This window comes from Lissotriton helveticus, chromosome 1_1 (assembly GCF_964261635.1).
Source record: "Lissotriton helveticus chromosome 1_1, aLisHel1.1, whole genome shotgun sequence".
NCBI lineage: Eukaryota > Metazoa > Chordata > Amphibia > Caudata > Salamandridae > Lissotriton > Lissotriton helveticus.
This window is the reverse complement of record NC_136057.1, coordinates 969,441,747-969,465,723: the sequence shown is the minus strand read 5'-3', so window position 1 is coordinate 969,465,723 and position 23,977 is coordinate 969,441,747. Positions and strand designations below refer to the sequence as shown.

The 23,977-nt window shown below is 49.7% G+C and overlaps 1 protein-coding gene across 2 annotated transcripts in view; it reads left to right on the top strand.

Moving 5' to 3' along the window:
• The window catches only part of FBH1 (F-box DNA helicase 1), a 664,229-nt gene that overhangs the window by 397,189 nt on the left and 243,063 nt on the right, over positions 1 to 23,977 (top strand). For both annotated transcript variants that reach the window (XM_078677274.1, XM_078677281.1), the window contains one exon: positions 12,923 to 13,009. In XM_078677274.1, the coding sequence (XP_078533400.1) occupies positions 12,923 to 13,009 (87 nt within the window). The remainder of the gene's footprint in view (positions 1 to 12,922; positions 13,010 to 23,977) is intronic.

Below are 23,977 nucleotides of genomic sequence, written 5' to 3'. Positions count from 1 at the left end.
GTAACGCTAGATGCAGCGGGGAAAAAGCTGCAAGAGCTGCAGCTACATATTGGTGCATAGCAAATTAGAATGCTTGCTTGTGTAGTGCATGCATTAGCAGTGGAAGGAGATTGTGCAACACCCCCGACAACCACGAAGAATACAAAAGGAGAGCAAAAAGTATTGTCCAGGAAAGGAAAATCAATGATAACAGCCGTCTTACATTTTCATTTACTCGCTGACACAGCAAGCAGACAGCCCATGCGTGGCCAGTTTGTTATACAGACAAATGTGGCTGTGAACATCTATCTTTAAGACAGCTGAACAGTCTTTGTCAAGAATCAACATTCACTAGAAAATCGCAAGTTAAACTACAAAGCCTTTGGGAGTACTGCAGACTTAAGGTAATTTTCAAAGAGAATCACAAGCCAGTGAAGAAAACAAGGTAGACGTCCTTATTCACAGACACAGTATCGCAGACACAGTATCAACCAAAGCAAGGCAGTGAGGGATTTCGGACAACATACCTAAGATTGCAATCTAGTCAATCAAGAAAATTATTTCGAGATAGAGGACAGACTTGATGCGGTAATGCTCAAAGCAGCTGCTGACCGTATTATGTCCCCTTATGTCAAAAAAATATATTTGAAATAGAATATTGTGAGCTGGGACTTAACATCTACATCACATCATCTTCATTACCTTATTGCAAAGAGGAGATCTTTTGATGGCAATATACCTCCAGGTTGAATACTTTCATATTTTGAAGGAAAAAAATACAATTATCACTGGGTTTGTTATGGGGCGTGCACACTAATATCAAGGTGTTACGTTTCTGGATAGAGTCTATACTAAGGCTATTTGCCAAATATCAGAAAATAGGCCATTTGTGTATATCCAGCTAAAATATTGGAAGTTAATGAAAACCCACATCAGCCTAGAAATGTTAAAATACTTACTTTATCTTTTGGGAGTCACTATGATATGCATTTTGGGATTCACCATCATGCCTCATTTTGTTCCAGCAAAAGATGTTCTTAGTAGCAGAGTTGGGCACTAATACAACTGTTGCATTAGAATAATGGCATTTCAGGAACAGTTTCGCTTCTACCAGATGATTCAGTTTGTGAGAGTGAGAGAAGAGTATGTAAATGTTGGAATTATGGTATTGTGCATGCATCTGATGCCACATGCACTACTGCATATATAATCAATACAAGAATAGTAAACAAGCCAGGTTTAACACAAGCAAGCTGCAGTGAGAAGGTAGTGGACAGAAGAAAATATGACAACGGGCAAAATATTAACACAGACAGTACCCTTAGTGACAGTAACACCAATGCATAACACATAATGGGATGTGCGTCCAGCCTAATTACAAGTCAGAGCTCATTGGGCAGCGGATGATGGGGTGAGGCACATAAATGTCTTCGAAATAAAGACTGTGCTTTTAGCATTAAAGCGTTAAGAAATTATATACAAGTGAAAGTATTACAAATACTTTACAGTCAGTACTGTAGCAGTGTTCTGTCACTAAATTGGTATAGGCTATCTGATTACGGGGTTACTAATGATTCCTCAAGTAATCATCAGGTGCAGAATCTCAAATTTGGTATTCACACTCAATGACAATGTCACACCAAAACATGCAGCAGCTGTAGTGGTTTCCCCGTACACATATTGATAATGGGGCAGGAAAGGACATGTCACTGAGAACCTAAGCGCATTGTGGGTCCTCTCCTAATGTCCTAGAATCTAAACAAATCAATCTATCTTGTTCCTAAAAGGGGGAAGGCCACTTGCAACATGTTATGTAGTGAAAGAGTTGAGCTCTTAATGGATCACATTAACAATTGAAACTAATATCATTAAATACCTTATATGTTTACTTCACAATGAACTGATTCATGCATCACTAGAGTAAATTTTTATACAGTTGAGACTTACTCAGTGGGTATCCGCGAACAGCAAATGTTTATCATATAAGTTATTAAAATATTTCAGTAAGGAGCAAAAAAAATGTATACTCTGCTTTCAGTACCAAATGTATTTTGTATTTCATAACGTGCAATCTCACGAAGCCCTCATTTGAAACCAATCTTAAGCCACTTCAAAAATACGGGGAGATAAATACAGGATTTCTAATTGCTATCACATTTCATTGGATCAATGAAATTCATGCACTAACAATATGGGATCCTTATGTACAAATTCATTAAGAGGTGGTGGTTAGGAAAACAAATCCAAATTTATATATTTTCACATAATTCATAACTCACACCAGGTGCAATCCTCTTGACCTAACCCTTAGTGGAATAGATGTAATTGCAAATGCTAATTGTTTTAACTATGATGTACTCTAATTACATGTGATGTGATGTAATTACACAATGATTTTTTTTTTTAACAGATTTTTATTAACTTTTCTTCAATCATCTTACAATCATTCAGTGCAATGGGTCCGTTTCAGAATGCAAATCAACATTATTCTATGCCCCACGTCCCTATCTGAGTCCCCCTCCCGCCTCCCCCTCTACCCCCACCCCCCCTTGTCAGTGTGCCTTCCACTATCCCTCCTATGGGTTGGCATAAACCCCTCGTGCTCCAGCACCCAACTCCTTCCCGAGGTTATACACAACTACATCCATTCAGGAGTCCGGTGACCCCAAGTAAGTGTGCAAGGCACTCCATATCTCCCTATCCGGTTCGCCTCTCCCCCTGGCCCAAAACGCGGGAACCATCACGTGCGGTGAGGTTCTAGATGGCCCCATCTCCTGTGTGTTCCCCCGTGTTCCCCACCCCAGTCTCTAGTGCCTGACTCGCTGGCGCATCCGCCCCATCCCCCTCATCCGCCTCTACTGTTGACTGAAGGTCTACTACCAGTGTGCCCCACGCCCTGGCCGCATCCAGCGCCTTGTCATTGGAGGTGCGTCTGGCTAATTGTAGTCTAAGAGTCCCTTTGCTACTCGCCCACTGTTGGAATGTCCCTCGCCATCTCAGAAAGCTGGGTCCCCCTCTGGACTTCCAGTGCATGGTGAGCTCCCTTTTTGCCATAATCAGCCCCAGGTCGAAGAATTTGCTTGTGATTTTTGTGGCGGGTGTGTGTGGAAACTAAAGTAAAAGGCAAGTCCCCATGCCTGCTTCAATCTGACGCCCTGTTACCCTGTTCAGACATGCCACGACATCGGTCCAGTATGCACCCAGCCCCGCGCAAGACCAAAACATATGACCAAAGTCAGCGCCTTCCGCGTTACATTGGGGACACATTATATGAGCTCCCCCAAAAACCTGTTGAATTTTGACCGGCGTCAAATAAGCCCTGTGCAGCGTAAAATATTGGACCAACTGAAACCGGACATTGCGTGTGCCCTTCCAGGCCCTCCGCACGAGCTGCGGCCAGGTCGCCTCCGGTATCGTCTGGCCGAGGTCCTCTTCCCACCGCCCCTTCAACGTATCCAGAGGTGGTAGTCCCTCCAGTGCCAATCTCCTGTATAAGCAGGTGACAGCCTTGAAAGTGCCAGCGGCCATCGTAACGTATTGGCAGCCTAATGACGTGGGGGGTTCCACCAAGCCCATCTTCCAATGTTTCTGGATTCCCGACACTAGAGCAGCATGCAATAAAAAGCCTCCCCTTGGCAAATCAAAGGCGCTCTGCAGCTCGTGAAATGGCAGTAAAACATCATCCTTATATAGGTCCCCTATCATGTGGACTCCACACTCTTCCCAGCCTGCTAGTGCCGACCAATCCCCGCCATGCGGGATGGCGGTGCACATGCCCAGAGGGATCTCCGGCGCATACGGGATGGGGATTCCCGCACGTTTCTGGCTACGCAGCCAGCATTGTTGAATGGTACGCTCCTCGAGAGTGAGTTGATCCAGCCTAAGTTTCTGCTGGAGCACTATAAAGGACAGGACATGGCGCTGAATAATTCTGCCCTGTGGTCCGTCTGGGCCTCTAATCTCCCGTGCCACCGCCTGCTTGAGCCACTGCAGCTGTGCCGCCAGGTAGTACCACTCGAAATCTGGTACTGCCAGTCCCCCTTCCTCCCGCGGTCTTAGCAGGGTGTTCAATGCCAGTCGTCTTCTGCCAGAGCCCCAGATGAACCCTATCGCCATCGATCGTAACGTCCTGAAGAAGGAAGTCGGAATCCACACCGGTAATGTGCGAAAGAAATAAAGCAGCCGCGGTAGAACCACCATCTTTAGCAATGCTATTCGTCCAGCTACTGATAGCAGAAGGGTACGCCAAAACCCCATACTGCCTCTGATACCTCTCAGCCCTCTGCCTACATTTCCTTCATAAAGGTGCGAGTGGGTATGATAAATATGGACACCCAGATACGGTAGGCACTCCGATTCCCAGCGTAGGCCCTCCAGCGCCGAGGGCCGGGTGCAATTCGGAGCCAATGGGAATAGACAAGTCTTGGTCCAGTTAACCTGCCTCCCTGACAGCTCACCGATTTCCCGGAGGAGGGTTCGGGCCCCTCGCACTGAGGCCTCCACGTCAGCCAGGTATAGTAAGAGGTCATCAGCGTACAGGGAGATATAATGTGGTTCACCACGCAGCAGCACCCCCTCATAGTGTCGTCCCTGCTGGGCCCGTGCTGCCAGGGGTTCGATCGCTAATGCAAATAGAAGCGGAGACAAGGAGCAGCCCTATCGGGTACCTCTCTCCACCGGGCATGCCGCTGATACTGAACGGCCCGTACGAACCCTGGCGGTAGCGGAATTGTACAACAGCTGCGTCCAACGGACAAAATTATCCCCCAATCCGAAACTACGAAGCACGCAAAACAAATACGACCACTCGAATGCTTTTTTGATATCCACCGATAGCACTGCCGCGCCCGACGGACCCTCCCCTTCGACTTCCATGACCCGCACCAGTCGTCGTATGCACGTCGCTGTGTTCCGCATGGGAATGAAGCCCGACGGGTCCGGGTGCACCAGCGTACGCATGTGATCCAACAGCCGGGTGGCCAAGATCCTGCTCAGCACCTTATAATCCACCGTAAGCATTGAGAGCGGGCGATAAGCCATCCTTGCGGTGGGTAACCCATCCTTCTTTAATAGCGGCACTATAATCGCCTCTCTGGTTGATGGCTGCAACCTGCCCAGTTCCCAAGCCTCTCCATACACCTGGTGTAACTGTGGCGCAAGAAGGTCGATGTAAGAAGCATAAAATTCCACCGGCAAGCCGTCCGCCCCCGGCGTCTTTTTCCTGGCCATGTGCTTACTTGCCGCACTAATCTCCCCTAGTGATATGACAGCACCCAACGCGCCGCTCTGTTCCGATTCTAACTGTGGTAGCCGTGCCTCTTCTAGGAAGGTATCTAGACCATCCGGTGGTACCGTCAACCTGCTCTGGTAAAGTGTTGTGTAATAATCCAGGAATTGGTCGTTAATCTCTTTCTGTGAGTAAACCAGGCCCCCGTGGGTGTAGCCAGTGACAATATTGGATTGCCCCTGGTGTGTGGGTTGGCCAGCCACGCCAGCAGTGTTCCCACCCTGTCTCTCGCCACATGCGCCCGTACCATGTACTCTTTGTAATCGAGACAGCGAAGTCTCTCAACTTGAGTGGCCACCCGTTCCCTTGCCGCTAGCACTTCCTCCTGACAGCCCCCGGCAACATGACTAGCTTTCTCCGCCTGCCGCAGGCAGGTCTCCTCCCGCTCTATGTCGCATAACAAGGTCTGACGTGCCCCCACTGAGGACGAGAGGCACACGCCCCGTATTACAACTTTGAAGGCATCTCACTCATGTGCCCTCGTGGTCGCTGACCCCGCGTTCTCCTGAAAGTAATGTTGAATGCCCTCCCTGACCTCCGTGCTAAACACCGGGTCCTCCAGTGCCAACGGGTTCAGCCTCCATGTGGGAACCGCCTGCCGTTGTCGCGACCAGAGGACCGTGATTAAGCAAGGGTTATGATCCGAGATGGTTCTCGCCAGGTATTCACTGTGATGTGTGAGTTCCTTCGCCCCAGGCGTGCAAAGAACAGTGTCAAGGCGCACATGAAGGTCGTGGGGTGCGGAATAGAACGAATAATCGCTATCTGTGGGGTGGTGTGTCCGCCAGGCATCTATGAGGCCCCACTCTTCCTGCCAACTCCGTCGCGCCGCGGCCACTCTGCGCACTACCGATTGTGCCAGTGGAGGGTGGGAACGATCCACCTCCACGTCCACCACCGAATTGAAGTCCCCCCCCCCCATAAACACTGTGCCCACCAATAGGGACGCCAACCTCTCCGAGAGTCTCGAAAAGAACGCGGCCTGATTGGAATTCGGGACATAGACACTGCAAAGCGTAACATCCCGGCCATCCAGACGTCCTACACAGCCACAAACCTTCCGTCCGAGTCTACCACCGTGGTCATGGGCTGAAAGGGGACCCCAGCGCGCACCCAGATCAAAGTCCCCCTAGCATAAGCGGAATAAGTGGTATAAAAGAGTTGCCCCCTCCATCGCCGCTGCAGCACCTGCCCTTCCACCTGAGTAATGTGTGTTTCCTGTAAAAAGGCCACCTGGACCCCCCTGCGGACCAAATATACATGCACCTTATATCGCTTCCTCATTGAGTTGAGTCCCCGCACATTCCAAGTAATACATTTTAATTAAAGTCTAGCCGCCATACGGAGGTATACAGCCGGATCCAACCCCACACAACCTTAAGGGCACACTGACAAACCCCCTCAACTTGAAACAACCCCAACAAACCCCCAACCCACCCACCCCCAGAACAGGCGCCAAACAGTTGTTACCCATCCAAACCCAACCCCCGTTAATGGGGAAACTCTGGTAACCACCAGAGACTCACAAGTTATGTGAGGTAGAGGGGGTGACCCTATACCAGCCAAGCCGGACAGCAAGCAGCCCATCACACCATGATAAGCCGATCTCGTACGTGTTAACCTCCTCACCCCAGCAGCGTCTCACCCCATCCACATCCCCAGTCCTCCAGTGGCCCCCTCTCCCCGGCAATCTCCCCTCATCACAGAAGAAAGCGCTCCTCCCATCGTCCCAATAAATGGTCCCCCAGTGTCTCCCACTGGCTCAATGTCATAGACCGATCATGCCCCCTTACTGTACATCGCGCAGCATCCAGGAGGATCATTCATCCAGCAAGCCATCGGCTGTCTGTGGAGTAACCTGAGGTAGATCTCCCGGGTCCCTCTCGGAGCCCCCATCAGAACCCCCAAATCCCGCCTCATCTGATCCCTGCTGGGAACCTGAGTCCACCAATGGGGCCTCCGTTGCCACTCCAGAAATAACAGACACCGCTTGCAGGGCTGCCTGTCTCTCCAGCTCTGTCTGTGACGCAGATGGGGAACTTCTGTTCAGTGTACGTTTCCGGTTGCGCCTACTCCTGCGTGGCTTAGGTCGCGCCTCCGCTGTCTCAACCCAGTTGCTAGCGCCGTCCTTGCCCGCCCGGTATCGTTCCAGCCACTGCCAGGCGTCCTCCGGTGTATCACAAAAGGTCGCCACTCCGTCCACCATCACTTTCCAATGTGCCGGAAACAATAAGGAGTACTGCACTCCCTCATCACTAAGGGCCCTTTTAACTGCTAGGAAGGAGAAGCGGCCCGTTGGACCTCCTGAGAGTAGTCGGGGAAGAGAGAGACCGAAGCGTTGTCCACCTTATAAGGGCCAGCCACCCTGGCCTGTCGTAGAATGATATCCCGGTCTCTAAAATGCAGCTGGCGCACAACCACAGGTCGGGGAGGGCGCCCCGGCGCCGGAGGCTTGGCCGGCACCCTGTGAGCTCTCTCCAGTGTGTAGAAGTGCGTTAGGCCCTCAGGGACCACCACATCCCGCAGCCACTTTTCCAGATAGGAGACCATGTCACTCCCCTCAATTTTTTTCCGGCAATGCTACCACCCGGACGTTATTGCGCCTGTTGCGTCCTTCTGCATTCTCAGCCCTCCTTTCCAGTTGGTGTACTCTACGCAATAAGTCATCCATTGCAGTATCCGTTGCCTTTTAGGCCGGCTCCAGTTTTTCCAACATCAACTCCGCGTTCTTGACACGATCAGCGAGCTTGTCGTTATCCGCCCTCATCAAACCTAAGCCTGTCGACACCTGCGCAATGTCTTGACGCAACGCGTCCCTCGTGTCCGTTATGGCCTTGAGGATCTAATCCATCTGCTGCTGTTGCAGCCCTGCGCTCGGGCCCTTGGTTGAGCCCTGTCCCTGGGTCTCCGGCAATTCTTCAGCTTGGTCGGCCGGCGCCGTTCCCAGCCCCTTTCGCTGCTTCCCCATGGTTCCGCCCTGGGCCTTGCTGACTGTGCTGGTCGCGAAGGCCCAATTCCTCTAGGCGCCCTTGGTTGATATAGGGGTCGTGCTCCCCGCCGCTTCCGCCCGGCCAGTCTACCAGGACTGAGGTCACACCAGCCAACTGCGCAACATGTCCTAGAGGCCAGCTCGCCTCTCAATGGCGATGTCGCAGTCTCCACGGTTGCTCACCGACCTGGTGGGAGCACCTCCTGCCGGCCGCATCACCCTCCAACCAGGCCTGCCGTAGGCGTGCAATGTCCACAGCTCCTTGCGTCACATGGGGCAATCCCACTGAGAGCCTTCGCACCCAAGGTAGGTCCGCCGTAGCCCCAGACCTTCCCCCTCCTCAGTCAGCAGGATGCGGAGGTGCAACACGGTATCCACTGTTCTCAGCAGGATGCGGAGGTGCGACACGGTATCCACTGTTCAGCACCGCCGCAAAGGTTCTTCCAGGACCCACCAATCTCCTGGAGCGGCCTCCCGCAAGGATCAGGGCACATCCGCCACCGCCACTACCAGTCCTCAGGCGGGGCGCCCCCTCCAGAATCCAGCGTACAGTGCGGGAGCACCAACCGCCGATATGGCAGCCCACTGGCTCAGCCTCCCCTAGTGCGTGGTGCGCTTCATACCGCCTCGGGCGCCTCAGCTGTCCCCTCCGGTCCGGGCTCCACCCGAAGGCCACCAACAGTGCTGCGCCGTCCAGGCCCGTAGGCAGTCCCGCTCCGCGTGCAGGGCGAGGCCGGGCCAAGTCCTCACCAAGGCGCCGCTCCCCGCTGCCGATCGCACCGCTGCCGCAGATCAGGGGTGACTGGGCCGTGGCACAGATTACCGGGCCCCACAGTCAAAGCACCACCGGTTTCTGCTCCCGCCACCACCGAGGGTCCACGGGTGCCTCCTCCTTCGGGTGCCCGCTCTAGGTGTAGGCAGGGCGCACGCCGTACGCCAGCACCGTTCTCCGCCTGCCCACGTCAGCCCGATCATCTCGGCAGCCCCTCTGTCACTCTATGCCGGGGATTGGAAGGCCTCTTCGGGCCGCAGGCAATATGGCCGGTCCCCGTGGGCGGAGTCCCTCTTTCCGCTGCACTCGCCGCTGCCGGGATCTTCCTCCTGCACCCAAACGCTGCTCGGGTACTCTACAGCTCCGGAGTGCCACACGGGGCTGCTAGCGCCGCCGGGGGAGTCCCAAAGTCCGGATAATTACCGAGATCAGCCCGGAGCTCGGGGCTCAGGCGTCCATACTCGGTGGCGCTCAAGCCACGCCCCCAATTACACAATGATTTGATGTTACATTTTGCCTTTAGGTCTTATTTATTGATATAAATATTGTGAGGTCATCAGGATTGCATTTGTTGTCCGAGTTGTGGTTTGCATGGCTTGTGAATTTTATGGCTTTTTTGGAGTTTTAATAACCATAATTTGACAATGCTATGTTTTTAGATGCATTTCTGAGGTGTTTAAGCATTTGGTAAGGTGTAATAACAATTCCAACCATAACTTCACTGTAACATTTTTTTTAATTGAATTTTGTTTATTCATATGCCGTGTCCAAGAATTCCCTGGGCCCCACGCTCAACCAGCAGCTAAACCCAGCGGTGCATGGCCTCTGCAATGGCAGCTGGTCGGAGAGTCTGGTCTATGACCAGAACCTCTTCCCTTTCTTTTCAATTTGTGTTTTGAGGGCACACGGATCCTTGGCAAGCTGTCCTGCCGGCATGGAACCGTGCAAGCTTCCTTGGCTGGTGCCAGTTTTGAGGATCCTCCTTGGATCTTCAACTTTGGGGAAGATCCTCGAATCTACCCTGGAGGATGCTGAGAACCACTGTGGTTCCCACGATAAATTCTAACTTAAAAAACAAACAAACACAGGGTTCTAACCCTTTTGGGTCCCTCACATGGTCCTGGGGTCAGGGTGTGCTCACCCTGCCCTCTTTTGTAGCCTTTCACATTTTATTTTAATGACTCTGGCACCAAGCCTGCCAGTCCTGTAATGGTTGGCACAATATTTTCTTTCAGCGTTGTGACAGCTAATCAGATCTGCGGACTATTCACTGGATCTGTGTATCCAAAATGGCTGGCTGAAGAAAAAGCTGCCTCCATCAATAGCTTCTGACTTTTTTTGTAATTCTTGGATCCATGTATCTTTAACTTTTAAAGGGTACTCTATTTTTTCCAAGATTTAACCCCTTCATGCCAAAAACGAGTCACTCTTTAATTGCTAATTTCTTGCAAACTACTGAACGGATATATACCAAACCAAATAAGACACTGCCTTGAGCAAAGTTCTAACTTGGTGCCACATTTGGTATAATTCTGTTGAGCTGTTTTTGTGTATCGAAGACCAAAATCTCCTATTGGAATTAAAATGAGAAATGATCGTTTTGGGACTGCTGCTGTTCTTGGCCCCTGCTTGAGAGATCTGCATGCAACTTGCCATGAAAGACCCAAGGTAGATAAACGTTTTTAGAAAGTTTTATGCAGATTTGTTGAATAGTGCTAAAGTAATTAAGAAACCAATGAAATGCCTTTCCTGTGAAAACTTTGACTCACCCTTAACTACACTGGTGCTTTCAGCCCATGTAATAAAACAGGAAAGCACACACACACTCGGCCTACCTTACATACACATAACCTCACCCTCTTCCTTCCCCTCAAAGAAACTCAAACACATTTGGCGAAGTGAAATAGGTTAGGGCAAACATTTTAAAATTATATCCTTTGTTCTCTTCTCTTGGTTGCAGGGTATGGCCATTACTCACAACTGCTTCCTTGGTCGTACTACTGTATCCCATGGATACAGCCCAGGTTCATACCCTTTGCCCCTTATGCCCACTTGGCAAAGGCTGTGGCCACGCCCAGCAGTACTGGACACTGAATGGGGTCTTTGGCTACACCCTGTACCTAGTCCTTTTACTACGTGTGCCCACTGAGCTTGTCTTCCCTGATCACAGACTATGGCCTTTAGCCACACTGTACCCAGTGTCCCAGACATTTCTACTTGCTGGCCACGCTTAATGCCCCAGAGGCACTGAACACAGTGCCCATCTGATGATGTGCTGTGGTCAATATCAATACCCTTTTCACCATACCTCTGAGAAAGAGGGATATGTTTGGGCCATGTCATTAACTTCTCATTACAATGTCCTCTGGATACGGCATGCAGCCATGCTCATTTGTATGATGCATGCTCCCTGTACCTCTGCATGTAAATTCCCAAGGATGTGCTTGCTGCTGTGTTCTGTAGTACCCACATATCATGGACAGTGGTCTCATAACAAAAAATCTCAATGGCAACTTAATCTTCTGAGATATTTTGCAACTGCATTTATAATGCCCATAACCTTTCTGCTTCACAGAGCTGTTATCCTCAGAGACATTGCGAACAAAGGTGTTTACAAATAACCTTCAGATGTTCTTCCAGGGATTATATGTAGCTTGAGATAGTACCAAGCTAACTGTGAAATATTCCTGCTGTTTAGGTCCTTGTAGGGAGGGCAGGCTATGACTGACTAATGGTGCATTGGCAGGACAACACTACTTGCTGAAGTGCAGGTTAAAAAGAGGTTTTGTTTAGGGTTGGTTAAAAACTGAATATTCTCCCCCTTATCTGTCCCAAAAGTAGCTTGGTCTCTTAAATCTCCTAGCAGAGTTCCTGAAGTCTCACGTGGACCATAAGGGCACTGTTAGTCGCGTTTAGCATTTTCCTTTTTACACCATCCATATTTGTGAGTATGTGGCTGCCACCATCTGCAGACCATGCTAAGCAAAACTGAATGCACATTGTCATGTCAGTGTGCGCTTTACATATTTAAAAAGCAGTCTTTGTTCTACTTCAGTGGGAAACACTCCATTAAACACTATGGGGGTTATGTACAGTTTGGCAGATGAAGGGCACCATATTGTCAATTTGCATGCTCCATTTGGTAATGGGTGAGCTACAGGGTTTCTGACATTGAAAACCTCTGGCCTGAGAACCCAACTACACAAATGGACTGTCATGTCATAGTTACAGCCCCCCTCCCTATTTAGGGTGGGGCGGTCCTCACTAGAAGCCTCTTCTTAGAACTGCGATGCAAGACAAGGTGGTCGCGGGCAGGGAAATAAAACAATGACCCCAGTGTACAGGGAGAAAACTCCCTGTGAATGAAGGCCATTACATTTTATTTCTTCATAAACAGTCCAGGTTTGGGTGCAACGCAGCAAAGTCAACAAAGTGTTAGCCTTCAGTGCAACTGCTGCAGCAATGGTTGCTCTGACATTTTAGAGATCCATCTAAGCAGATGGGGTTCTCTGAATAGGGCAGGCAGTCATCTGCCAGCATCTAAGTCATCCCATTCCATATTAATGAGCAAATGTTGTATTGGACACATGGCCATTCCGTTTTTTTTAATAAAAGTTCCTTAGTCCATACCAACATTTGAGACTTTACTGTTTTTAGTTTTTAACTCAATATCCATTTATGTTAATTCAAATTTAGTACATGTTTTTCAGTAAATAGCTGTCTGCATTCTCTGTTATCAGAAGGACATATCTGGAAAGGTGGCTACACAATGTGCTTTAAATTAAACCTATTATAATTGTCGTTCAGCAGTTTTTATTTTTTCTTCCTTGGAGGTGCGGTAGGTTTTGGCAGTATTCCATTTACAGTGAGAATAAACATTGATCTTCTTTTTTAGGATACTTGAAGGAATGGCAGCTCAGTAAGCCTCGACTGGGATCATTCGATGCTATATTTGTTGATGAGGCTCAGGACTGTACACCAGGTGATAAGCTCATAAAATATTCATGTTGTACTAAAATGAAAAGTATTAATGTTATTAAAAAGATGCAGCTAAGCTTGTTACGTTATAAGTGTGAAAAGAAATGGTTTTTCAGTTGCTAATAGCAGTCCAACAGTTGGCATTGGTATTTTGATTATCAAAGGTATTGATGTAATTTTACAGTAGTATGCACATGATACACATCTAATCAGCAGTTTACGAAAGTGGAAATTATGGAGTTTTGCTTTTTGAGTTTGGTTGATGTCTTATTATAAATAGTATTAAATACAAATAAATTGGACTTGCCGTGCTGAAGGTATGGTAACAATGACTGTAGGATCCATAGTAGAAAATGTAGTGCTCCAACACGACTCCCATGGACTACTTTTCCTGCAGTATATACTTGTAACAAATTGCACATGAAGGCCTCAGGTTGCTTGCTCTACTTTCTTGTTAAGTGTAAAAGGTAAGTACGGTAACACTTTTTCTGGTGGATACTTAATCTACCTGAAGATTTCACACAATTTGAATATCCCCATGTGTCAACTTGGACTGGAAACTTTTTCAATAGCTCTTCCACGCCGTTAGGGTCCACTGACTCTGCATACGGCACTGCGTGCCTTCATTGGAACCATAAACTGCCCCGCCAGTGTAATGTCAGTTTTTATCCTCTTTCTCACGTGCCTTTGAGGCATACAGATGAAACTAACATCAAAAGTGTAGGGGCAGTTTTGCAGCGTGAATCTTTCTGGATTCACTATGCTGTGCATATTCCGCAATCTGGTGGTTGGGTCCGGAATCGTAGTCATTCTTCTCTTGTTTTTTTTGTTGTTTTTTTTGTAGCCCAGGTGGGCGTCGACGTCCCACCATTTGGTGTCCTTTCGGTGACGACGGCGTGCTTCCGGCGGAAGCTACCACCCGTGGGCGCCATCTTCAGATTCTTTTTTCCGCCGTTGGGTCTGGATCGTCGCGTGAAGCTCCAGAAGTTTGGAGGAAGAAAGAAGGAAAATACAGCGAAAACTCACAGGTGAAGACCTGAGAACATCGACAGAAGAAGACCTTTAGCGAGGAGGCGACGAAGAAAGGAGAGAACTTCGAAATCTTCACCGCCCTTGAAGGAATGCGCACACAGGGGACCCCCTGAGCGCAGGGATGTACAAGACGCCGTTTAAATTCTGCAAGAACTGCCACCACAAGTTCGCACAGAAGGACCAGCACCCAGTCTGCAACCTCTGCCTGCCAATCGACCACGAGAGCGGAGACTGCAACACCTGTTCCGTCTTCAAGCCGAAGACACTCCGAATTCGAGAGAGACAGCGGACGGCTCACCACACGATGCAGGGCAAAGGCCAAGCCCCGACGCTTTATGATCTTGGCCTCTCCACCGACGATGAGGACAACATCGCCGAAGGACCAGATGACTCCACGGTCGTTGAGACCGATAAGAATACGCCTGATAAGGTAGGAGAGTCTACGACCCCGAAAAATCCCACAGGGCCTCGAAAACCTGAGGCAGACTCTCGAAAGTCTGAGCACAGAGCCTCGAAAGGAGCACCGGCACCGAGCAAATCGACGACCGAAGCTGCATCCGCCGAAAAAGAGCCCAGCGGATCCTCTGAGAAGGACTCCCGGAGGCAGAAGGCCAGCGAAAAGCAAAGGTCATCGAAGCAAGCCCCCGAAAAAGGGCCTTCGACTTCGACTTCGACGTCGAAAGAAAGAGAGCCGAAGAAAGCTTCGACGTCGACGACGACGCCGAAAAGGGCGGCCGAAACGCTCGACGACGAACAGGCCGCAGAAATGCAGAGGAAAAAGAGAAGGCTCGAGGCCGAAATGGAGAATATCCTTCAGAGAAAGAAGGAATTCGACGAAAAAATGAAAAGTTACAAGATTCCCCCGAAGCCGGCACCGACCGTCGCTGAGGTACAGGCGGTCGAAGAGTTCGACATCGAAGAACCGCCGAAAACTCCGGAACCTTCGGAGCACGAAGAGGAGGAGGACCTCTACTACACAGAGGGGGATTATGGCGAACAGCAGTCGAGCTACGGCTCAGGTTCCTCGATGGCCCAAGACCAGGAATGGCAGGACATCGAGGCCGAAAACCCAGAGGAGGCGGTAGAGACATACCCCTCGAGGCCTTCGCCACCGGATGACATTGGGGCATACAATGAGGTGGTAAGAAAGGCGGCAACAGCTTATGGAATTAAGCTGGAAGAGGAGAAGCCAGAAGCAGACTTCCTGCTCGAGACACTGCTCCCCATACAGACAAGGAGCCAGTTCCTGCCCATGCTCAAGAGCATCACGGCCCAGGGAAAGGAGGCCTTCAGGGACCCGGCTACATGCAGATCTGTAACGCCGAGGACCGAGAAGAAGTACAAATTCTCCTCCGAAGACCCAGCTTACATCAAGGGTTCCGTCACAGCAGATTCTATCATCGCTGCAACGGCCAGGAAAAGGGCAAACGTCCCAACAACGTCCGGACCCCCTCCTGACAAGGAAAGCAGGAGGATGGACCTAACGGGCAGAAAAATTGAGAGGAACGCTGCGACGCACTGGCGGATGGCGAATTCCAACGCCCTCCTGAATAGGCATCAATACCAGCACTGGGAGGAGATGGGACAGTTACTCAAGCACCTCCCGGAACAATACCGTGACAGAGGAGCACACCTGGTAGAGGGAGGAAAGAACATCGCCAACTCATGCCTGAAGACAGCCTTGGACGGGGCAGAAACATCCAGCAGACTGATGGCTATAGGCATCACTGAAAGAAGGCAAGCATGGCTCAGGATCTCAGGATTCAAGGCTGAAGTCCAGAACAACATCCTGAACACGCCCTTCAGCGGTGAAACTTTGTTCGGAGCCCCAGTTGATGATAAGCTCACCCAACTGAAGAAGGACAACGACACGGCAAGGTCCATGGGAGCCCTGCAGTTCAGAGGGATGAGAAGGGGCACTCCGTCGCGGAGGCCGAACGGCAGAGGTGGAAACCAGCGAGGAGATTCTCACCAGAGTTTCCACCAGGGACAACAGAGTGACAGCCAAGGCCACCAGGGGCAGCAGAGGCAAAACTGGAACTACCAAGGCAGGGGCCAGTCCTTTCGATCGAGAGGAAATGGACGGGGCCAGAGAAGAAGAGGCGGCGAACAGCCCCCCTCAAAGTGACTTCACACGAGAGAAGGTGCTCTACCACCCACACCCTCCGGGGGAGGAGCACGGGAAAACAAAGAGGAGAGGGCTACACGGACAAGACTCAAAGGAACATGTAACTCCGGTAGGAGGAAGATTGAGATTTTTTCTCCAGGAATGGAGAAAAATAACAGACAAGTGGATACTCAATATTATGCAGTTCGGGTACTGCATAGAGTTGGAAAAAAGGCCACCAAACAGAAGACCAAGGAAAAGACAGCACTCAGGAAGAGAGCTGCAACTACTGCAAGAGGAAGCCCAAGAACTCCTCCTCAAAGCGGCCATAGAACGGGTCCCCTTCAAAGAACGGAACATGGGAGTGTACTCAAACTACTTCCTAGTGCCAAAGGTGGACGAAAGCCTAAGACCCATCCTGGATCTATGGTTCCTGAACAAATACGTCAAAACTCAAAAATTCAAAATGACGTCCCTACAAGAGGTCATTCCTCAGATAAAAGCAGGGGACTTCTTGTCTACCATAGACCTCAAGGATGCATACCTGCACATCCCCATGAACAAGCAGCACAAGCACATGCTAAGGTTCACTGTAAACAAGGATCACTACCAATTCACGACCCTAGCTTTCGGCCTAAAGTCCGCACCAAGGGTGTTCACCAAATGCCTTGCGGCAGTGGCCGCACACCTAAGGAGAAAGGGGATACACGTGTACCCCTACCTCGACGACTGGCTGGTGAAAGCAAACTGCTACAGGACATGCAAAGAACATGCAGAACAGGTGACAGGAACGCTGGCAAACCTGGGTTTCTCCATACACTGGGGCAAAAGCTCGATGGAACCAGAGCAGGTGAAGATCTTCCTGGGAGCCCAGTTCGACACCATACAATGCAGAGTCTTACCGAGCGAGAAGAGAACGCTCAGCCTACTGAGGGAGAAACGTCACTACCAGAAGGGGCGATCTCTGACAGTGAGGACTGTGAGCAAGATCTTGGGGATGATGGCATCATGCATCCACCTGGTCCCCAATGTACGCCTACAGATGAGACCACTCCAAGAGTGGCTGCAACAACAATGGTCACAAGCCACAGGAAGTTGGGAGGATCTAGTGGTTGTAACGCACAGGGTGCAGGAAGAGATAAGGTGGTGGACCAAGGAGAGAATAACAGAAGGGAAACCTCTAACACCACCGGACCCAACAGTGACCATCACCACAGACGCATCCCAGAAGGGGTGGGGCGCACACATGAACAGGCTCAGAGTGAGGGGTCTGTGGAGCCCTACAGATGCAGTCAGACACATCAACTACCTGGAACTGAAAACGGTGTTGCTAGCCCTCAAGGCCTTTCAGAAACACCTACACAACCGGAGGGTGTTAATACAAACAGACAACACCACAACAATGTTTTACATAAACAAACAGGGGGGAACTCAATCGTTCCCGCTGTCAAACTTGGCACAAGAGATCTGGAAATGGGCCATACCACTAAAAATAGACCTGCTAGCCATACACCTGCCAGGGAAGGACAATGTGGAAGCGGATTGGCTCAGCAGACAGACTTCAGCATCCCACGAGTGGGAACTCAACAGTCAAGAAACAGAGTCTATTCAGGAAGTGGGGCACCCCAACAATAGACCTATTTGCAACACACCGGAATGCAAAATGCCAATACTTTGCATCCAGGCAACCAGAGGCACGGTCACAGGGGAATGCCCTATGGATAAGCTGGTCAAAAACATTTGCCTACGCTTTTCCCCCGATACCACTGATCCCCAGGGTGCTCAACAAATGCATGACGAGCAACATGACGCTCATCCTGGTGGCACCACAGTGGGCCAGACAGACGTGGTATTCGCAGATAATGGAGATGGCGCAGGGGCCTCCCCACAAGTTCTCAAAAAGAAGAGACCTACTCTCCATGGAAAGCGGAGGAATCCTTCACCCAGAGCCAGAGAGCCTCAACCTCTCAGCCTGGCTCCTGAAGACTTAGAATTTGCACACCTGAAACTACCAGAGAGCACCCTGCGGGTGCTGCGAGAGGCAAGAAGACCAAGCACACGCAAGTGCTATGGGGCAAAGTGGAAAAGATTCACTCAATGGTGTTGCAAAAAACAACTCCAAAGGAGAATGACCAAGGAGTCCACGGTGCTAAGGTACCTCACACACCTAATCAAGGCAAAGCTAAGCTCATCCTCTCTGAGAGTGCACCTAGCAGCAATTGTGGCATACACAAGAGGAGAAACAGGGAGAAGCTTCTTCACATCTCAGGTCGTGAAAAGATTCCTGGAAGGAGCTAAAAGAATAGCGCCGCCAAAGAGAATGCCGCCACCGGCCTGGAACTTAAACGTGGTACTGACGGAGCTCATGAAAGCACCCTTCGAACCCATCCACAAAGCATCACTGCAAATGTTAACAATGAAGACGGCCTTCCTGGTGGCGATCACCTCACTACGAAGGGTGAGCGAACTGCAGGCACTCACACTGCAGGAACCCAACATACAGATACACAGTGACAGGGTCGTGATGAGAACGGACCCACACTTCATGCCAAAGGTGGTGTCAAGGTTCCACATGAATCAGAGTATTCAGATCCCCAGCTTCTTCCAAAACCCCACTACAAGTGCTGAAAGGTCGCTCCACACCCTAGACGCAAGAATGGCTGTGATGCACTACATGGAAAGAACGAAGGACCACAGGAAAACGAAACAATTCTTTGTGTCCTTCGCCAACAGTTACATGGGCAAACCAGTTACGAAAAACACCATAGCCCGATGGATCACACAAACAATTCAGTTCTGCCACAAGCAAGCTGGCCAGGAGCTAACGGGAGGGGCACGAGCCCACTCCACCAGGAAGAAAGGAGCAACAATTGCCTTCCTAGCCAATACATCGATTCAGGATATATGCCTCGCGGCAACATGGGCTTCAGTACACACTTTCACGAAGCACTACTGTGTGGATGTACAGATGAACAAGGAAGCACAAGTAGGACAAAAAGTGCTTCAACATATTTTTAGCAACCAACGCTCATCTTCCACCCAACCGCCACAAAAGTAACGAAAACCGCTACAAAATCTATGCACAGCATAGTGAATCCAGAAAGATTCACGCTGCAAAACGAATAGTTTCTTACCTGTCGGTGTAGTTTTGCAGCTTGAAGATCTTTCTGGATTCACTAGCGAACCCACCCGCCTCCGCCAGAAAGATGAGGCTGGAAAAGAGGGTGGAAAAACATGGAAAAGAAAGCAAGTTGGAACAATTACAAAATACGTGGAAACACTAACGTTGAAAGAACGATTAACATACATAGCCATGGATTCACTACAAAGACAAACAAGGAAAAGAGACAGAAAAAAAGAATCCGAAGATGGCGCCCACAGGTGGTAGCTTCCGCCGGAAGCACGCCGACGTCACCGAAAGGACACCAAATGGTGGGACGTCGACGCCCACCTGGGCTACAAAAAAAAAAAAAAAACAAGTGAAGAAAGACTACGATTCCGGACCCAACCACCAGATTGCGGAATATGCACAGCATAGTGAATCCAGAAAGATCTTCAAGCTGCAAAACTACACCGACAGGTAAGAAACTATTCGTTTTCATTGTAATCAGCATACATATATGAAGAGATGATCTGAAAGAGACACGTTAGTGTTAGATTCCTTACCTCAGACTGGAACCTGGAAAGTTTTCGTCAGCAGTACCCCAGTGCGCCGGAAGGTGGCATCGTGCGGCTCCACGTCCGTCCCCGGGATGCTGTCGTGGCAGCTACTTAGACGCCGCCCTTGCACGCTGACGTCAGTTCTTTCTTTTTCCGCGCCAGCAAGCGCAGATCCAGAGAGAGCCTTACCCCCAGTCAATTTTTGACTGAGTTTTTTGGGACTTTTGTCTCTGTCTTTTTTGAGTCTTTGACTCCTGGTGTATAGGGATGGCCGGTTTCAAGTCTTGCTAGGTTTGTCCTTGCATAATGTTGGTGACGGACTCGCACCGCGAGGGTATCTACTGCTTGGGGCGCGACCACGACGCCGCATCGTGCCTCGACTGCTGGGCTATGGCTCCGAAAACTTTGCGGGAGAGTTCCCGAAAGTTGCTTGAGGCCTGGGCGTCGGCTCTGCACCGTTCAAGGTCCCGGTCCTGTGGGAGGTCGAGGGACTGGTCGCGGAGTCGCCACCATCATTCGACAAAGTCTTCGCACTTGGGGTCAGGTAAGACAAAGCACAAGAAGTCGAAGAAGCGATGTCACTCTTCGTCTTCCCCTAGCCTGTCACGGGACATGACTCAGGGTGCAGGTGGTGCCACACGCAGGGCATCAGGAAATAGTGTGGTGGAACAAGGAAAACATATCACAGGGGAAACTATTCACACAACCAACTCCAACAGTAACCATCACAACGGACGCCTCCCAGCTGGGGTGGGGTGCACACTGAACAAACTCAAGGTGAGGGGACTATGGTCGCAGCAAGATGCGGTCGGACACATTAACTACCTAGAACTAAAAAAACTGTGTTCCTAGCGTTAAAAGCCTTTCATAAGCAGTTGTACGGAAACAGGGTGTTGATCCAAACGGACAACACAACTACCATGTTCTACATCAACAAGCAATGTGGAACACTATCCGTAGCACTATCAGGGCTAGCACAGGATATATGGACATGGGGCCATTCCACTAAGGGTAGACCTACTAGCAATACATCTCCCAGGGAAGGACAATGTGGAAGCGGACCGACTCAGCAGGCAGACATCAGCATCCCACGAATGGGAGATCAACCAGCAGGAAATAGAAAGAATATTCCAAAGGTGGGGAACACCGCAAATAGACCTGCTTGCAACACACCAGAAGGCAAAATGCCAACACTTCGCATCCAGACAACCGGACCATCGGTCACAAGGGAATGCGCTATGGATAAGTTGGTCAAAGACATTTGCATACGCTTTTCCCCCGATACCACTGACACTCAGAGTGCTCAACAAATGCAGGATCAGCAACATGACGCTGATACTAATAGCACCTCACTGGGTCAGACAGTCCTGGTTCTCACAAATAGTAGAAATGGCACAAGAACCAGCACACAGGTTCCCAAGAAGAACGGACCTGTTAACAATGCAGAACGTAAGTGTGCTACACCCAGAGCCAGAGAGCCTCAGCTTAGCAGCATGGCTCTTGAAGACCTAGAATTTGCACACCTCAAACTACCAGCAAGTACTATGGCAGTACTCAGGGAGGCAAGGAGGCCTACTACAAGAAAGTGCTACATAGCAAAATGGAACCGGTTCTCCCAATGGTGCATCAAGGAGAAACTACATAGTATCGCACCTCCAAAAAGAATGCCAGCTCCAACATGGAACCTCAACGTAGTGCTAACTCAATTGATGAAGGCACCCTTTCAGTGGTGGCTGGTGACATTTGAAAGTGGTGGGCCATAAAAGCTCGGGAAGAGTGCCCTGAGGCGAGGGAGCGACCCTGAGAAAACTCTTTTTTTAGAGTTGGAAAATGGTGCACTTTCAAGCAAACGTGAGACAGCAAGAAGGTCAACAATTCACTTCTGAGTTTCCACTCCTCCACAGCTCCTCTCTCATCCACCTCAGACTCTGCTCTCCCCCAGTCTCTCTCTCTCCTCCATCTTCAAGTCTCAACCTCTCTCTTCCACCTCCAAGGCCCGCTCCCGCTCAGTCTCTCCCCTCTCCACCCTCAAGCCTCTGCTCTCCCTCAGTCTGTCTCCCTCCTCCTCTTCCAACTTATCGCAAGAATGTATTTTTGATGCTGCTGTTGAAATCTGCAATCTGTCTGAGACCATAAACCTCGAAGATATATTTGTTGATTGGCGCACTTGCACCAGTGAAATATGTTCACCCCTAGGGTGTATCTCCGAAACTTGGCGTAGCATACTTGTCACTTTTGGACACTAAAAAGGCTAACATGAGTGTCCTGCTGAAATAATGTTAACATCAGTTAGGAGCGATTTGAAGCTTTGTCGATTTACAGCACATACCTCTATCACTGTAAAATGAGGGATTAGTACGATTAATAAGCTGGTCAGACATGGGTATGATTAATACGCCATGTTTTTGGACTATGAGACACAGCGTTTTTTTAAAGATCTTTAGTTTTTAATAATTCTAAATGCTTTGATTATATTGCACTCCCTAGTCCACAGCTCCGCTCTTCCCATTAGCCCCCACCCCCACCCTGTCTAATGTAGCCAGTAGAGACCTGCGTTGCCGCTGGATTAGAGTAGCCTCTGTTTCGCTGGCAGTCCGTTCAGAAATGGTATATTCCAGTGAGGCTGGAACTCCTTACCTATTCTTTAAATCTTGACATTTCCAGCACAAAGTACGAGGACGGATAATTTCAATTTCCTCCCACGCGCAGACCAGGAGATAATAAGAGAATGCCCTGCTGTCAGCTGGAACATTGTGCATAATGATTGGCCGTCATGCTTGCGGGAGGGACATAGAAAAGTAAAAATGAAACTTACCTTACTGCTGGTTACCGAGGCGCTTCTGTCCTGGCTGGCCGGTCGGGTCCCGGTGTAATGGTGCAGCTAGGTCCCACTCCCGTGTGTTCCTGCTGCAGGAACAGGAAGCAGCCCTCAAGCAGCTTGAGCTTCCCTCCCCTACGCAAGCCAATCGGCGCAGCAGGAGAGCGCCCCAGCCGCGGACATTTTCTCTTCATAGAGAGAAAGGGAGAGTGGGTGGTCTCCAGGGCTGACCAAACAGTCAGTACCCACAACAGTGGGCAAGCCACTCCCCCCCCCTGCCCTCAAGTGGGACCGCCCACCCACCCGCCCCCAAACAGGCATTTCTGCTTTCTCGCAGTGCGAGAAGAAGCAGAAACATAAAATTGTAGTTTTACCATTTTAAGTTTCTGTTTCTCGCACTGCAAGAAAGCAGTGGGGCAACGCCCAAACGCCCCTATAGAGGAGCCGCCACTGCACCCTTTGAACCTATGCACAAGGCTACACTGCACAAGACGCTAAAGACAGCCTTCTTAGTAGCTATCACGTCGCTATGAAGAGTAAGCGAGTTGCAAGAGCTAACAATCTAAGAGCCCTACCTACAAATACACAATGACCGGATTGTAATGAGAACGGACCCACACTTTATGCCAAAGGTGGTGGCTCGGTTCCACATTAACTAAACAATCCGAATACCGAGTTTTTTTCCAAAAACCTATCACAAACACAGAAAGGGCGCAACACACACTAGACGCCAGAAGGGCTGTAATGCACTATATGGAAAGGACAAAGGAGTGCAGAAAGACAAAGCAGTTCTTTGTTTCCTTTGCCAGCAGTTTCTTAGGACGACCAGTCACCAAGAATACAATTGCACGCTGTATTGCACAAACAATTCAACTGTGCCACAAGCAGACAGGACAACAGTTACAAGGAGCAACTCAGGTGCACTCAACAAGGAAGAAAGGAGCAACAATTGCGTTTCTAGCGAACACACCTATTCAAGACATTTGCCAAACTGCAACATGGTATTCAGTGAATACATTCACTAAGCACTACTGTGTGTATATTCAAATGAACAGGGAAGCGCAAGTGGGACAGAAGGTTTTATAACACATTTTCAGTAACCAGTGCTCATCTTCTACCCAACCACCACAATAAGGACAAACCACTACTAAGTCTATGCACAGCATAGTGAATCCAGAAAGATTCCCGCTGCAAAACGTATAGTTTCTTACCTGTCGGTGTAGTGTTGCAGCTTGAAGACTTTCTGGATTCACTAGCAATCCCACCCTCCTCCACCAGAAAGATTAGACAGGAGGAAAGGGGGGTTAAACTGCACACGTAACTAAATGGATCAGCAAACGAAGATAACACAAGAC